We start from the raw sequence: 15,972 nt of genomic DNA, 5'->3' as shown, positions 1-15,972 counted from the left end.
GTTATAAGTATTTCATATAACTTCACAGACCACCCCCCCCCGGAAAGAATTCCTAATTCAACTTAGGTAGTTAACTTTCCTCTTCCACCTTCCTTTTCCAAGTGCTAAGGAAGGAGTTTCCTCCTTGTCCCAGAAAGATGAGTCTTGATTAATCTAGTCCAAGGTTGGTAATTCATTCTCTTTGCCAATGATCCATTTCGAAGTGGACAAGTGACACAAATCTGGCCAACAAGACATGAAGGAAAGTTGCCTTGAGCTGAAGGACTTCTGAAATGTCTTTTCTCCCTGACAAAACAGATTGTCTCCCTGATAAGCATCCCTTCTGCTTGTGAAGCAGCTGTGTGAGCAAATGATGTGTTGTTGTAGCAGCCACACTTGCCCCTAGAGGACAAGCTTGAGAACAAAAGCCAACAACAGTCTGAGAATGGCAAAGCTGAAAGACAGAACGAACCTGGGTCCTTGAGGATGTTGTTGGATCACTGTGCTAACTGTCTTACTTCTGCACTTCCAATTATATAGCATGCTAATAATAACACAATAAGAAAAAGGAACATTTAATAGATGTTGAGGAGTTAATAAATATGGCATCTGGCCTCTATAAGCCAAAATTCAAACAACCCTTGGTCAGCTTTTCTGTTACTTGTAGCCAAACACATTCTGACACACTCCTCATACAGAACCAGGGGGCTGTGAATTGTTGAGCACTACACATTTGGTGAACTGCACACCTGGGACCCAGTCCCATGGCTCCAGGATTGGAAGGCGTGTGTTTAGGCCTATAAATTAACTCTTTGAGTTGGGTTGTTTTCTGTGCAGACTTGCCTGGGCAGCATTTATCATTTGCTTTTTAATGTTTCCATTGCACTTAGATCATTTAATGGAGAGACATTTAGCACTTTTTATCATAGTTGACGCTTATGTTTCCTTTAAAATTGTGAATTATTTGAGGACAATGGTCTTACCTATCCTTTTTATATCTTTGGTGACCACCAAAGTGCCTGGCCTATAGAAAATGCTCAATAAATATGTGCTGACTTGGAGAATTACTTTCTATTGACATGTGTGTGCTGGGTGCACGATGTAGAAGGCCCTCCTGAGCTCAGCAGTGGGAAGGGGAAGCAGATTCTTTAGGAAGAGGGAATTAGGTCAGAGGAACCTAGTAGATTAGCTCTTGTTAAAAGGATACAGTCATGCGGACATGAGAAAATTCTGCACTTTGATGGTCCAGCAAGCATTCAGGGAGTCATCCCTGTCTCTACTCTTCCTCACTCTTTTTCTTTTTTTTAAGGGTAGTAAAGATTGACTTATTTATTTATTTATTTATTTACTTACTTACTTATTTTTAATCCTCACCTGAGGATATTTTCCCACTGATTTTTAGAGAGAGTGGAAGAGAGAAGGAAAGACAGAGAGAAATATCAATGTGAGAGAAACACATCGATTGGTTGCCTCCTGCACTCGCCTGGGACCAGGGCCTGGGCCAGAGAGGAGCCTGCAACCAAGGTACATGCCCTTGACCGTGCCCTTGACCAGAATTGAACCTGGGACCCTTTGGTCTGCAGACCATCACTCTATCCACTGAAGCCAAACCGGCTAGGGCTGCCTCACTCTTCATTTCTCATACATTATGACTTACCATCAAAATACATCTTGCTCTCTTTTTTTTTTAACATCTCCAATGCTATCACCCCCTCCAATCTGCCATCTCTCACCTGGACAAACCAACCTTCACCCCCTGCCCCCATTATCTACACAGGGTCAGAGACATATTATAGAAATGGAAATAAGAGCCTGCCACACTCATGCTTAGAGTCAAGAGAAATGCCTCTCTGTGTCCCTCTGTCCTCTCTATCACACTATTTTTGTCCTAGCAGATATTACTGTCTGATATTACTCACGTGCTTGCCTACTACCCATGTGCCCCATGAATTATAAAGGTCCATGGTAGCAGGCTCCTCATCTCTACTGTTTAGGACCAGATCCCTGCACCTTCCATAACACCTGCCATGCAGGGAGCATTTAATACATGTTGAGGAGTTAACAAATATGGCATCTGGCCACTATAGGCCTTAGCTTTGAAGAGGTTTTAAATGGAATTAAATAATAAAGAAAAGCCACAGGGAAATGAAGCTGTCGGTTAAACTCATGGACCTGAGCTTGAGCAGGTGGGGCTTTAAAACAACTGGGAAAACAAGAAGAGGAGATTTCAGCCCTACAAAGATGGTATTAAGGTGACAGGAGCCATCAAGACAGTTTTGGGGGACCCAGTGTGAAGTCAAAGAAGGGATGAGTGATAGTATCCACCTGATACTCACCCCATAGACCTCCTCTTTCTCCCTCATTCGTCCTGAATCAGCGTGGCCCCCGGGTGTCATTATTAAAGTGTGTCATTATTAAAGTCCCTGCTGGCTTTGGCTCTGCTTTAAATTACCTCTGACTTGTGTGACTTAAGCTGAATTGTGTGACTTCGGTTTACTTCCCCAGTGTGCACGTTAATGTGTACTCTTAACTAAAGCAAATGGTTTATCATTAAATTTAAAAAAAACCTTCCTAGGAAAAAAAAACTTCCTAGGAAGTTATAATTTTGAAGTGCAATATAAAACTTCAAATACAGTACTTGGCAAAAATAAAACAGCTAACTCTGAAGTTCCAGTTTTGTGGTTTCAGTTTACTCTCAGGTTAAGAGACACACCTCTATTGGAAATCATGTTGGAGCTATGAAGACTAAAGGTAAAAATATTTACAAGCTACTGATTTACAACAATGAAAGTCTAAGCATCAAGCCATAAAGCAATAATTTATCATTAACCTAAAAAAACTCTCATCAAAGCATTTTTTCACACAGTTACTTATGGGAACCAGCAGCCTGAAGGAAGGCTAGAAGTCAAAAGACTTGGATTCCCAAGGTCTAGTACTTACAAAGCCCCAACTTCTATGCTTCAGTTTCTTCAGTGTATAAAGTCAGGCTATTAATACCTCTTTCTGATGTGGTTGTTTCATGAAGATCAAATGAAATAATACAACATCCATTGGAAACAAAGCAAGTGTAATTCAGTGCAAGAAGTACATCTGGACCTACTACTACTACTACTAAAAACACTAAATAAGACCAGTCAAAAGTGTGGGGTATCAGTCCTGGACTGGAAGGTGTTGCCTATCTACAGCTTATATAGGAAAGGAGGCAGCAACAGCAGGTGCTTTTCCTCAGAACACTTAGCATCCAGGGATTGATTAGCAGTCATGAAATTATAATATAGGTGTATGAGTGGGAATTTGTAACGTTTATGCAAGTATGGCCTCATTAATTTTATACTTGATCACTAACAGAACGATTTGGGTTCAAGAGCACCAGCTCTAGAGTCACATTGCCTAATTCTAACTCGGTGCAACTTAGAGCAAGTTCCTTAACTTTTCTGGTAGCCAGCCTCCAAGATGGCCCCAGTTATCTCTGCCACTAGCACCCATGCCCTTGTGTAATGCCCTCTCACACTGCAGCAGGGTTGCTCTGTGTGACCAACAGAATACAACAGACATGATGGTTGTATAGCATCGGTCACACTTCTGAGGGGAGGTCATAAAAGGCACTGCAGCCTCCTACATGGATCCTTCATTCTAAGGCAGTGGTTCTCAACCTGTGGGTCGCGACCCCTTTGGGGGTCGAACCACCTTTTCACAGGGGTCGCCTAAGACCATCGGAAAACACATATATAATTACATATTGTTTTTGTGATTAATCACTATGCTTTAATTATGTTCAGTTTGTAACAATGAAAATACATCCTGCATATCAGATATTTACGTTATGATTCATAACAGTAGAAAAATTACAGTTATGTAGTAGCAATGAAAATAATTTTATGTTTGGGGGTCACCACAACATGAGGAGCTGTATTAAAGGGTAGCGCCATTAGGAAGGTTGAGAACCACTGTTCTAAGGGAAGCCAGCTGTCCTGGTACCCTATGGAGAGGCCCACATGGTGGGGAATTGAGGCCTGTAGCTATTTACAGCAATGTGAGAGAGCTTGAAAGTGGATCCTGCAGCCCCAGTCAAGCTTTCAGATAATACTTTGACTGCAACCTCATGACAGACCTTGACCAGAGCCACCCAGCTAAGCTGCTGCCAAATTCCTGACACAACTATGACGTAACAAATGTTTGTTGTTTTAAGTTCTGGGGTAATTCATTGTGCAGTAATAAATCATGAAAGCAACTTCTCAGTTTCTGAAAACCATCTGTAAAAATGGGGATGATAATAGTATCCTTTTCAAAGGGTTATTGTAAGGATCAAATGAGAAGTATATTAAAAGCCCTCAGCCCCATACCTGGCACACAATGTTGGCTGTTATTACATCTTTGCATACCTTCTTTTCCACAAGCAAGGTGATCCCACATGCATTTACACTCACAGTCCCTGTAGGCCTTAGCACTTTGTTAAGTCATAAAATTTCAAGTATATAGATCCAGCTCTAGTCAGTCCCTTTATATGGCCTTCTCTAAAACCATCAATGGGGCAAAGAGTCTTCCCTTTTTCTCTCTAATCCCTTTTGGGATGAGCAGCAAGATGTCTAAGAGAGAAAAATCAAAGGCACATGCCATGGCTAGGGAACCAAATGCCAAATGAGCCGGCCTGAAAAAGACCAACCCATTGACCTTATGAACACTCAACAATGGCTGACAATAGTTAACTGAGCTAGCTGGAGTCAATGCGAGCTTTCACAGAGCTCACTGTTTAGAAATTGTCCCTGAAATATACAAAGCTTTCATTCAGGCTTATTTCTGTGCTGGTAAGCCTGGAAGAGATCCTGAACTTCCTCAGGCAAACTTCATAGATGTTATCTTCCTTTCTTTGATTATTCCTGTCTCCTTCACATTTGGGTTTTCTTTTGTTACTGATGGATGGGTGAGCAGTCAAATTTCCTATGCACTGCAGAAAGGTATTGAGGAAATTTACTGCTAAAGCAGTGCAAAGGAAAAAAGAACATCTATGTTTCTATTCCATAATAAAACTCAATAATAAAATCATTTGACAAATAATAAAATGAATAAAACCATGTGACAAACATTTTAAAAACTCAGCCTATCATATAATTTAAAGAGGGAAATAAAGAGATCAAAGTACTGAATGAGAAGGTTCTATTGCCACTAAGCCATGAGGACTTCTATAATCCATTATGAGTACAATATATGTTTTACTGCTGATTCTCTGGGAAAAGAATGTTTAAATATGTAATATCCCTTTTAGGAGGATATTTTAGAAATTTAAAACAAAATACAATCTTTCTTTTGTACATAAAGAAGGAGGTGAACTTTTAATTTTGCTTAGTGAATGCATAATTCTGACATCAAGGAGTTTTTATTCTGAAAAACATATAACATTAGTATTAAGTAGGCTTCCCCCCCCCCCCCATTTTCCACCCCCTTTCTGGGTGTGTCTAGTTCTGCTGAAGTCATCCTTTCATATGGAAACACTTAACCTTCTCTTAAACCAGTCTCTCAGGGAATGAAATTGAGTTTGCTCATTTTTTCCTCCTTACTTTTGGCTGTTTATTTCTTTGCTTTCCACATAATCTAGCATTTTGTTTTGTTTTTCTATCAAATTATTCCTTCATTCCTTCCTTCTCTCTCTTTTTTCCTTTCCTTCCCATTTATATTTCCACTCTCCTGCCTCACCTCCTCTCTTCCTTCCAGGTATGTGTTTGATTTTAAACCTAGATTGATGATATGAAGGGCATTTTTGGGGTAATAACTCTGAATTCTTTTTTTTAAAATATATTTTATTGATTTTTTACAGAGAGGAAGGGAGAGAGATAGAGAGTTAGAAACATCGATGAGAGAGAAACATCGATCAGCTGCCTCCTGCACATCTCCTACTGGGGATGTGCCCGCAACCCAGGTACATGCCCTTGACCGGAATCGAACCTGAGACCTTTCAGTCCGCAGGCCAACGCTCTATCCACTGAGCCAAACCGGTTTCGGCAACTCTGAATTCTTTGTAATAATGCAATCTCTTACAGTGGCACAGCCCAGGAAAGGTATGGCTGATTTAGCAAAAATTCTGTGTCAAGGCAGGAATTGAAACATGGTGAGTTCCCTTTTCTCCTCAAATATGTAAATTGTAAATGCCATTTAAGAAATATGAGGAGCCCTGGCCGGTGTGGCTCAGTTGGTTGAGCATCATCCCAAACACCAAGAGTTCAGTGGTTCAATTCCCAGTCAGAGCACCTGCCTGGGTTGCAGGCTCAATCCCCAGTAGGGGGCATGCAGGAGGCAGCTGATCAATGTTTCACTCTTACTGATATTTCTCTCTCTCCCTTCATCTCTCTCTAAAATCAATGAAAAAACATATTCATAAAAAAATATATGAGGAGACAGCTTCACTGGTGGCATAAATAAAGCACAAAATGAAACCACATCTCCACTCAGTTTCCCAAGAGTTGTCCTTAGCCAAGCTCCCCTTACTTCCTGTGTTCCCAAAGATCAAAGCCTAATCATCCACATTTCTGAGTAGCTCTTTACTATAGGCTCTACATTCTGGTCTGCACCACCAGTCTCCAGGCATACGTCCCTTGATTTCCCTCCAGCCTTGCTCCACTTAAACTCACCTTCCTACTGTCAAACCCAAGGGTTCAGGCATGCCCAGAATTCTCCAGCAGTTCTTCATCCCCTACAGGTTAAAATCATATCCTTTTCCTGCTGCCCACCTTCCTCTCTTGCTCAGAGTCCTTTTATAATCCCAGATGAGAGCATGTGATCTGGTGTCTCTGTGTTGACACGAAAGGCATTCACATTCTTTCTAGAAAAACCTGACCTCCAGAGCCTGGTGTTAACCATTCAAGCCTCCCTGCATAGGAAGCTTCTTGGGAGAGTTTTCCTCGTACGTTCCCAGAAGGACCCTTCTAACCCCAGGGAAGTTTGCTCAAGCCTCACTAACTTGTCTTCTTGAGTCACATTCATGGGTGAAGATGTGAATCTCTGGGGAAGACCCTATCGGAGAGGATGTTCTTGAGATATTTGTTCAAATTTCATTTGCAGAGAAAAACTAAGTACTCTTTAAGGGAGGGAAATGATAAGACAGCCCCTCCACGGGCTTCAGGAGTCACTCAACAAAACAAAACACTCCTAGTTTACCCACAAAACCCCTTGGAAGACAGTTTTGTGACCTAAGCCCCTCGGCCAGTGGTTGGCAAACTGCAGCTCTCGAGCCACATGCGGCTCTTTGGCCCCTTGAGTGTGGCTCTTCCACAAAATACCACGTGCAGGCGCGCACGTATAGCGAGATTGAAATTTCGTGGCCCATGCGCAGAAGTCGGTTTTCGGCCTGGGCGAGTCTATTTTGAAGAAGTGGCGTTAGAAGAAGTGGGGGTACATTCACTGAGGTCGACCCCTCAGATTGAGGACGTTTTTAGCAAAGGCCAGCTTAGGAGTACTCTAATTAAGTTAATAACAATGTACCTACCTATATAGTTTAAGTTTAAAAAATTTGGCTCTCAAAAGAAATTTCAATTGTTGTACTGTTGATATTTGGCTCTGTTGACTAATGAGTTTGCCGACCACTGCCCTAGGCCATTTCACTGCCCATCCCAAGTGGCTTAACAAAGTATAGTGTTCCGTCCTCTAAGGCAAGTTCTGATAATTACAGTTTTACCTATCCTTCCTGAGCCATGTGGTGGCTAAGTGATGTTTTGGTTACTTTGATTTGTTTGCATATCTGTTTCCCACTAAATTACTATGAACTTCTTGAGGTCAGAGATCTTTATATTTATAAAATGTAACCTTTGTCTTTGCAGCAACTAGTACAGTGCCTGACACATAATGTAAGAGGTGAATATTTGCTTGTATGAATGACTCATTCTTTGGCTTTGTGTGTGTGGTTGTTTAAATATACAAAGTATCATTTTATAAAAAGAGTTAAAGTTCAACAGTTCACAACAGAGTCAAATGTGCACTGATGCCTGACATGTAACAGTCTAAAATGGTAGTAAGCATTGCTCTGAGTCAGTAAAGTCATTATCAATAGGTCAACACATTCAGTTATTTAACCTTTGGCACCTTTGCCCTGGAACTGAAACTGCTGGGCAAACAAGGTTTTCGATAGCTCTATAAACCAATTCTGAACAGAAATTTGGATAACACACCCTGGCTGACTACACCATCCAGAGTAGATGCTTCAGCTAGCTGCCCAGCATGTGACCCCAGCAGTCCAGAGGTTCCCAAAGGTGTGGACAGAGTCCGCGAAGAATGTTTTACACGGAGACAGCGTTCAGAACTCTCTAGCTCTCTTTAGAACTCTCTAGCTCTCTTTAGAACTCTCTAGCTCTCTTTAGTCTCCGTGGATCCAGAGAAAGATCCTGAGGCAAACTGAGCCTTTATTTTTATAGTCAGAGGTAAACAAGGTAGTGGTTACCAAAGTTACACTGTTCTTGTGAGTTTCACTTGTTTTTGTTCTTGTTACTTCCCTCAGCCCATTAGCTTCCCAGGTAAGATCTAGGGAGCGTCATAAGGTCAAGCCTAATTATGCTAAGAGGACTGTGCCCTCTAAGCGGGAACCTGTTTGTGACTTTGCCAACAGGTCAGTCCAAGGTTTAACCCTATAGCGGTTCCCCACATGTAACACTGAAATGAAAATAAATATTTAAAAGGAAAGTTGGGCCGAGGAGACCCAAACTAGTTCTTCTGGTGTGCTCAAGTCGATAGTGCGTGTTCCGTTATATGAATGTTTTATATTAAGAGCTAGGGCTGAACTGGAGCAGTTGGCCAAGCTGAAGGAAATGAAGGTGGCTTTAAATGAAAGAATCCACCAAGCATCACTGCTTCTACCCCGCTCTGAATATCATCATGTAGTCCAGCAGCTTCATAATTTAACTCTGAAATATTTATGTCTATAACTTCTATAAGTGGTCAAACAGTTATGGTCCCGCATATCCCACCTCTGAGGGGTTTCCATCATTCCTGAAGGGAAACTACCTGGGGCGCTGTGCTCCGTCTTCTCCAAACCGCATTTTGGGGCCCACACCCCTGTGACATTTGATATCTTTAAACACTGCCTCCTTTCCTTTGAAGACCACAACCACGAACATTTAAAAAATTAATTTAAATTTAATACAAAAAAATCCTAACCTGCCCCCGCTCCTCTAATTTCAGGAGGTATGTGTTGCTTATACACAGAACGACTGCGAGGCTCTTGCAGCGTCAACACGGGAGACCCTGCGGAAGTCCATCTAACTGCTACCCCAGAAGCAGCAGCAACGCGTGGGACGCCTCAGCTACAACCTGTCACACGGGTCCCAACCCCCGACAACATCCCCGTCCCCCTTCCTGTAGTGAAACAGACGCAGATCCCGGTCTCCAACTGTTGTATCTCGTTCAAAGAGGTCAAACTTACTACCTCTGCTCAGCAGAACCGCGGGCACGGTGATGATGGTGACGAGCGCCGCAGCCCCCAGCAGTCCCAGCAGCACCTTCCATTGCGTCTGCAAGCCGGTTAGATCAGTCCAGTTAGATCAAGCCCTTCAGCCCCCGTCGGGGTGAGGGGGTCGGGACCTGGGCTTGCACCCCTGGCCACGGGGAGGAGAGGGGGGTTGCCGGGGGAGGAGGGCGCACATTGGGAGGGGGCCCGGTGGGCTGGGAGGGTTGGGAGTGAGCCAGTGGGAGGTTGTAAGCGCGGTCGCCCTTGAACTTGTGACCTCTGAGCACATTACCCTTTGCTTCTGCTAAGCCTGCACTTCAGAAGCGCAGTGAGAGTTCTGGCGTGCGTTTTAGGGGTGGCTCTCCGGGTCGTCCGAGGCTCAGCGCCCGGGTCCTAGCCCAACCCCGCAGGTCCCAGAGTGAGGGCAGAGCTCTAGAAAGTCCCTTCACCTGTCAGAGGGCCGCCCTGGCGCTGCTGCCTAAGGAGCCCCCTGGTTCCGCTCCGGGGAATTAGGGGGATCATTTGGGGAGAGTTTGGTGGAGAGGCACCTACACCTCGACCCTGGGGCTGGGGGAGCGGGAGGCGCGCTACTCACTCACCTTCATCGTCGGCGGCTCCTCGGAACTGAGCGTCCGTCCAGAGCAGGGAGGCAGCAGAAGTCAGACTCGCCCCGGGACGCGCGTCCAGCTCCCCGCTCCCCGCCGGCCGCAGAGTCACTCGGCGCTCGCAAGTTTCGCCCCGAGTTAAACATTAGCGAGGGCCCGGCCCCCTAGGCATAAAGGGCTGCGGGACAAGCTGCGGGGCGAGCAGCGGGACAAGGCGCGTCGCCTCCGGACACTGGCATCCCGGCCGGCCGGGGGGCGCCAGAGAGGCACCTCTCCTGCGTTGTGCGGGGCGCCCCGCGGCAGCCAGGGTGCGCCCCGTGCGGGGCCCGGGGACTTGCGGAGCGGGTGTGAGACCCCGATCCGGGATACGCTGGCGCCCGGGATCCCACGCGGCGTCCCAGGCGGCCAACGCCGGGACCAGGTTCTGTTTTATAAGAAGCCTTGGATCTGAGCTCCTGCAAGCTCGCGTGGACAGGCAGAGCCCAGAGAGGGCATGGGCTCTGCACACTCACACAGCTCACTGTGAGCAGCTGCGACTAAAACCCAGGCCTCTCTCTAGCCAGTGAAAGGTGTGTTGGGGAGGAGGGGGGTGTTTAAAGCTTCTGGATGGCAAAGTGAGGGAGAAGGTGAGCGTTCACATATGAATGAAACTTAGAGGCTAAGTATCTGGATTCACCCTCAACAGGGAATTTCTGGCTTGTTTTGCAGGCTTACCTTTTCATCAAGATGCCAAAAATAATAACACTGACTCTGGTGTGGAACCTACTTCCCTCCCAGGCGTTGTTCTAAGCATTTGCTGTGTTTATTTTACAGGAAGGAAGTCTAGGCTCAGAGAGGTTGAGTCACTTGGCCCCTTCACGCAGCTAGGAAGTCGTGGAGTCTGAATTAGGGGCCATGTTCTTAACCACTGGCCGCACGCTTCTTTCAGTCTTGCAAAGAAGATTTGAAGAAGAGAAAAACCGTCAGGTGTGCCTGTCTTTTCCCAGCTCCCCATTATACCCTGTAGGTTCGTTCTTCCATCCATCCATCCATCCATTCATCCATCATCCATCCATCCATCCATCCATCCATCCATCTCCACATCCTCCCATTTATTCCATCCATTTCACTAATACGTGCACGGCTGCGATGTAGCAGACTCTCTTTTAGAAGCCAAAGTAGAGAAGTGGAACAAGACAGATTGAGGTCTGTGCACTTGGCACTTTCAGTATAAAACACACAGGTACATATTTGCATTGTGGGCCCTCTTTGCTCATTCTCTTGAGGATGTGCTACCCTTTACCTTCTAAAAGGCCTCTTCAGTTTGTTCACGGCTGTTGAAAAACAAAGCCTCTCTGTCCATAGTTAAAAATACAAAGTCCTATGGAGCATTAAAACACACAGACACGGGGGGAGGGGGGGAGCATGAGTGTGGGGGGGGGGTAATGGGGCGATAAAGATGCATATGTAATTTTTTTAATCAATAAAAAAATGATTTTGAATAAATTCAAATTTCCAATCTTTATCTCCATTCCAGACTTAGCTTCTGCAGTCAAGGGCTTGTTTCCCCTCTTGACCACTAGTTGCTTATGATACATGCACTCATCCACACCCACTTCCAGAGGCTCAAACTGAACTCTGTCTTCCCCAATACCCCCGGCCCACCCTTCTCTGATCATCTCTACCTTCATTAAAAATATCTCCATTCACCATTCACAGAAACTGAAAACTGTAGTCATCTCAGTATTTCTCTTCTACTCTCCTGCTATCCTCACTTCACCACCAGTAGAAACTGAAAACTTTAGTCATCTCAGGTTTCCTTTTCTGGCTTCACTCACTTCATCACCAGTTCCTCACCAATTCTGCCTTTACCAGAATCTCTCAAATCCATCCCCGCCTCCCTCTTCCAGCTTCTGGTAAAAGTGTGTCGATAGCAATATTGTTACTGGAGCCTGTGAGCTGGAACAGTGAAAACAGAACGTCTAACAAAGACGAGAGGGAATAGTGCCATATTGGGAGCTCAGTGTCAGCCTCTGCTCTCACCAGTTTGTACACTCAGCAATGGAGGAAGGAAGCTACAGCTTTGGGGTGGGCCATGCATGCATTGAGCCTATGCTTAACCTCCAGGCCCACACCATGGCACTGTACATCCAGCAAGCTCTGGGGAGGCTGGGGAAAGGTTGGGTACCATCTGAGGAACATATCATCTTGTTCTATGGAGGCCATGGCATGAGGCACACGTCTTCATACTTGATGCCCACTTCAAAAAATTCTTCCACATATCTCCCTCACTCAGACCTTTGCCACCAGTCTTTCTTTTTTTAAAAATATATTTTATTGATTTTTTACAGAGAAGAAGGGAGAGAGATAGAGAGTTAGAAACATCGATGAGAGAGGAACATTGATCAGCTGCCTCCTGCACATCTCCTACTGGGGATGTGCCCACAACCCAGGTACGTGCCCTTGACCGGAATCGAACCTGGGACCTTTCAGTCCGCAGGCTGACGCTCTATCCACTGAGCCAAACCGGTTTCGGCTGTCACCAGTCTTTCAATCTTGTTTTTTAAAAGTCTCTAGGAAACAGCTGGCCAACACATTAGCCACCACTTACGAGTCAGTGTAATCTTATATTAGGCCATCTCTCTTTCCATACAAAATGGAAAAACAGATGTACTACTCAAAGTTCTGTCTATGAGGAAGATTTCTCTTTCTACGGAATTTCAGGGTATCCCTGAGAAGGGGCTGTGATGACTCAATGACTGGTACCAACTTACTTTGCATAAGGCCCACTCTTTTCCCTCCTCTGTTGCTTGGTTATATGGTACTCCCCATGAAAGTACAGGAATGTGTGGAGGGAGAGACACTGAAACAGTGGAAGCGGGTACCATGGAGTCCGAATTCTCTGCTCATATGAACTTCTTGTGCCTCTGGGACACTTGGATTTATCTCCTAGAGCTTACAGATGCCATTTCCACTTAATAATGGGATGCTGCTGAACATGCTCAACTATCATTTGGTGGATCAGGTAACGATCAGTTTATTACGGGTAGTTCAGGTTGTACGGTTACTTGTTGTTCTGGGTTGAACTGTGTCCCCTCCAGAAGAGATACGTTGGACTCCTAATCACCAGTATTTTAGAAAGTGACCTTCTTTGGAGATCAGGTCTTCACAGAAGTAATCAGGCTAACAGGAAGTCATCAGGGTGGGCTCTAATCCAAAATGACCAGTGTCCTTATTAAGAGGGGAAACTTGCAGTCACAGACACACATAGAGAGAAGATGGTGTGAAGAAACACAGGGAGAAGGCAGTCTTCAACGAATGAAGGAGAGAAGCTTGGAACACATCCTTCCCTCACAGGCCTCAAAGGAACGTTGCAACCTTGTCAATCCCTTGATTCTGGACTTTCAGCCTCCAGAACAGTGAGACAACACATTTCTGTTGTTTAAGCCACCCAGTTGGCGATGCTTTGTTATGGTAGCCCTAGCAAACCGATGTGCTTGGTGTTCCATGACCATGCTTTCAGTCTCTACCAAAACCTTGTAGAAAGAGAGGAGCCTAGCGGGTAGGGGATGGTTGAGAAAGGTGAAGGTGAATAAAAGGTACAAACTTCCAGTTATAAAAAACATAAGCCATGGAGATGCAATGTACAGCTCAGGGAATATAGTCAATAATATTGTAATAACTTTTCATGGAGACAGATGGTTACTAAACTTAATGTGTTGATCACACCCTCAGGTATGTAAATGTCGAATCATTATGTTGTACACCTGAAACTAATATAATACTGTGTAACTATGCTTTAATTAAAACATTTTAAAATAAAACACAATCAATTCTGGGGAAGCAGCACTGGGGGCATGGGCTAGGCAGAGGGAAAAGAAGGACACAAAAATAAAAAGAAAGAAGTTGATTTTCATACAGTGAATAGTCATTGGTTGTTGTAGCCATCATCCCAGAAGAGCCCCGAAAGATATGGGGTATTTTATTATATATCAATAGATAACGAATACATTTTTTAAAAAATGTCCTGGCTTTATTCTATAAACGTTAAGCATATCCTCTGTGATTCTCCTATTGGGGTTTACTGGAGGCTCTATAAGTTTCCTCTGGTTGCCAGACACTTCTGGCAACTATTGTGTCTGCTAGGTCATTAGAATCCCAGTATCAGGGCAGCTTGTACTATAGCCTGGACCTAGGGAGCCCTCTCTTGCTCCAGGCTTTATTCAAAGCAGACAGCCTTATAGGTTACTGACCAAATGGGTTAGAGAAGCACATCCATTTGTGGTATATGGTGTCTCTAAAATCCAAAGAGTTCTGGCAAACATTGTCCCGCTTGTGGTGGGCATACAAGGTGTAGTGACTTAACTTTCATTTAGCAGGTGTATCCTCACATGTTCTAAACCACTGGGTGCCTTGAAACTTTCAAAAATCTTCATGGGATTTATCCTTTACCACGTGGCCACATTTATCTTACTCAAGCATTTAAGGAATTTGCTACTTATGTACGCCAGGGCGAATTAGCATAACATCACCAATGTAATGGACCAATGTGATGTTCTATGGGATATCAAGATGATCAAGTTTTCAATAGACTATGTTATAACACAGAGCAAGAGAGTTGGCTTAGCCCTGAAGTAAGATGGTAAAAACACACTGTGGCCTCTTCCAGGTAAAGGCAGACATTTTAAGTTGGTCTTTATTAATTAAACTCAAGGAAAAAAAAGTGCTCATCAGTTTAGTAGTCCCAGAAACCAGGACTGTATTGCTTGACCTCGTAAAGTTACCATACCTAAGATGACAGCTGAGATGGATTCATAATAATTTCCCACAATCCATTTTACTTTGCACAGGCTGAACAGGACAGTTTCATTGAGTGTGGGATAGGAAACCAACACCCCTGCCTATTTCAGAGCTTTAGATTAGTGACACTAACCTCTGTATTTGCCCAGAAATGCAGTATTATTTTGGTTCACCATGTAGTTGTGGTGGGACAGTGCTAAGGGTTTCCATGTGGTCTGTCCTGTCACAATCTCTCTCCAGGGGTCAGGAGAATAAATGAGGCAAGGAATGCAGGCCAACCCCAGAAGCTGGATAATTCAAGCAAATCATTTCTCCCCCAGAGCCTCTAGAACAGTGGTTCCCAACCTTTATTCGGCCATGCCCCACCTAAGCATCTCTAAAATCCTGATGCCCCCCTCCCCATGATATATAATTCTTATTATTCAGAAAGTGAACTCCCATTCACGTGGAGGAAGCCTAAAAGGCCATTAACTTGGTCTAAACAAGCTTCCAAAGAACATGGCATCCATGAAAGAGAAAAATAAAAGAATGAAAGGACAGTTGAAGTACTGAGGAAGAAATCACTAGGAAATTGTTTAAAAAGTAATAATATGAAGTGATATAAAAAATAGCAAATAAAGTTTCAAAACATATAATAGAGAATTGAAATGCATAAATGTCACAATATATATTTATATACTCTATATGAGGCCCCTAGAACCATAAGAAATGCAAAAAATTCACTGTTAATAACTCATTTTTGAATTGCCCCCCTTAAAAATCAACCCCCCCCCCCCCCCACATTGGGAACCAATGCTCTAGAAGGAACTTTAGTTGGACCCATTTCAGACTTCTGACCGCCAGGACTATAAGATAAGAAATTTGTGTTGTTTTAAGCCACTGGGTTTGTGGTAATTCACCGCTGAACCATGGTAGTGCTTTAACTCCACAGGAATTAGTATAAACCAAAGGCCAGTATTTAAGAACTCCTGGGAGGTCTCAGCTTATCCCATTTCACAGGTCATTTTCAAACTTAGTTTTATGTTATGTGTGCTTCTGAGGAAGACTTGGAAGAAGACATAGGTATGTACTGTGGCAGCACTGCAGGCCCCATCCTCAAAAAGATCTGGTTTCCATTTCAAACAAGGCATTCTGGGCCTATGAACTGGTTCGAGTTTGAGACTTGAAGAGAGGCCATGAATT

The 15,972-nt window shown here is 44.1% G+C and overlaps 1 protein-coding gene across 1 annotated transcript in view; it reads right to left on the bottom strand.

The window, feature by feature from the left end:
• DPP4 (dipeptidyl peptidase 4) overlaps window positions 1-10,243 on the bottom strand; it is an 86,735-nt gene extending 76,492 nt beyond the window's left edge. The window contains exons 1-2 of the mRNA XM_014445986.2: window positions 10,006-10,243; window positions 9,386-9,470 (exon numbers count right to left, since the gene is read on the bottom strand). Coding sequence (XP_014301472.1) covers window positions 9,386-9,470; window positions 10,006-10,011 — 91 coding nt within the window. The 5' untranslated portion in view covers window positions 10,012-10,243. The remainder of the gene's footprint in view (window positions 1-9,385; window positions 9,471-10,005) is intronic.
• Window positions 10,244-15,972: the final 5,729 nt, after the last annotated feature.

This window comes from Myotis lucifugus, unplaced genomic scaffold (assembly GCF_000147115.1).
Source record: "Myotis lucifugus unplaced genomic scaffold, Myoluc2.0 scaffold_5, whole genome shotgun sequence".
NCBI classification, from domain to species: domain Eukaryota; kingdom Metazoa; phylum Chordata; class Mammalia; order Chiroptera; family Vespertilionidae; genus Myotis; species Myotis lucifugus.
Note: the sequence above shows the minus strand (reverse complement) of the source record. Positions and strands in the feature narration are given on the sequence as shown.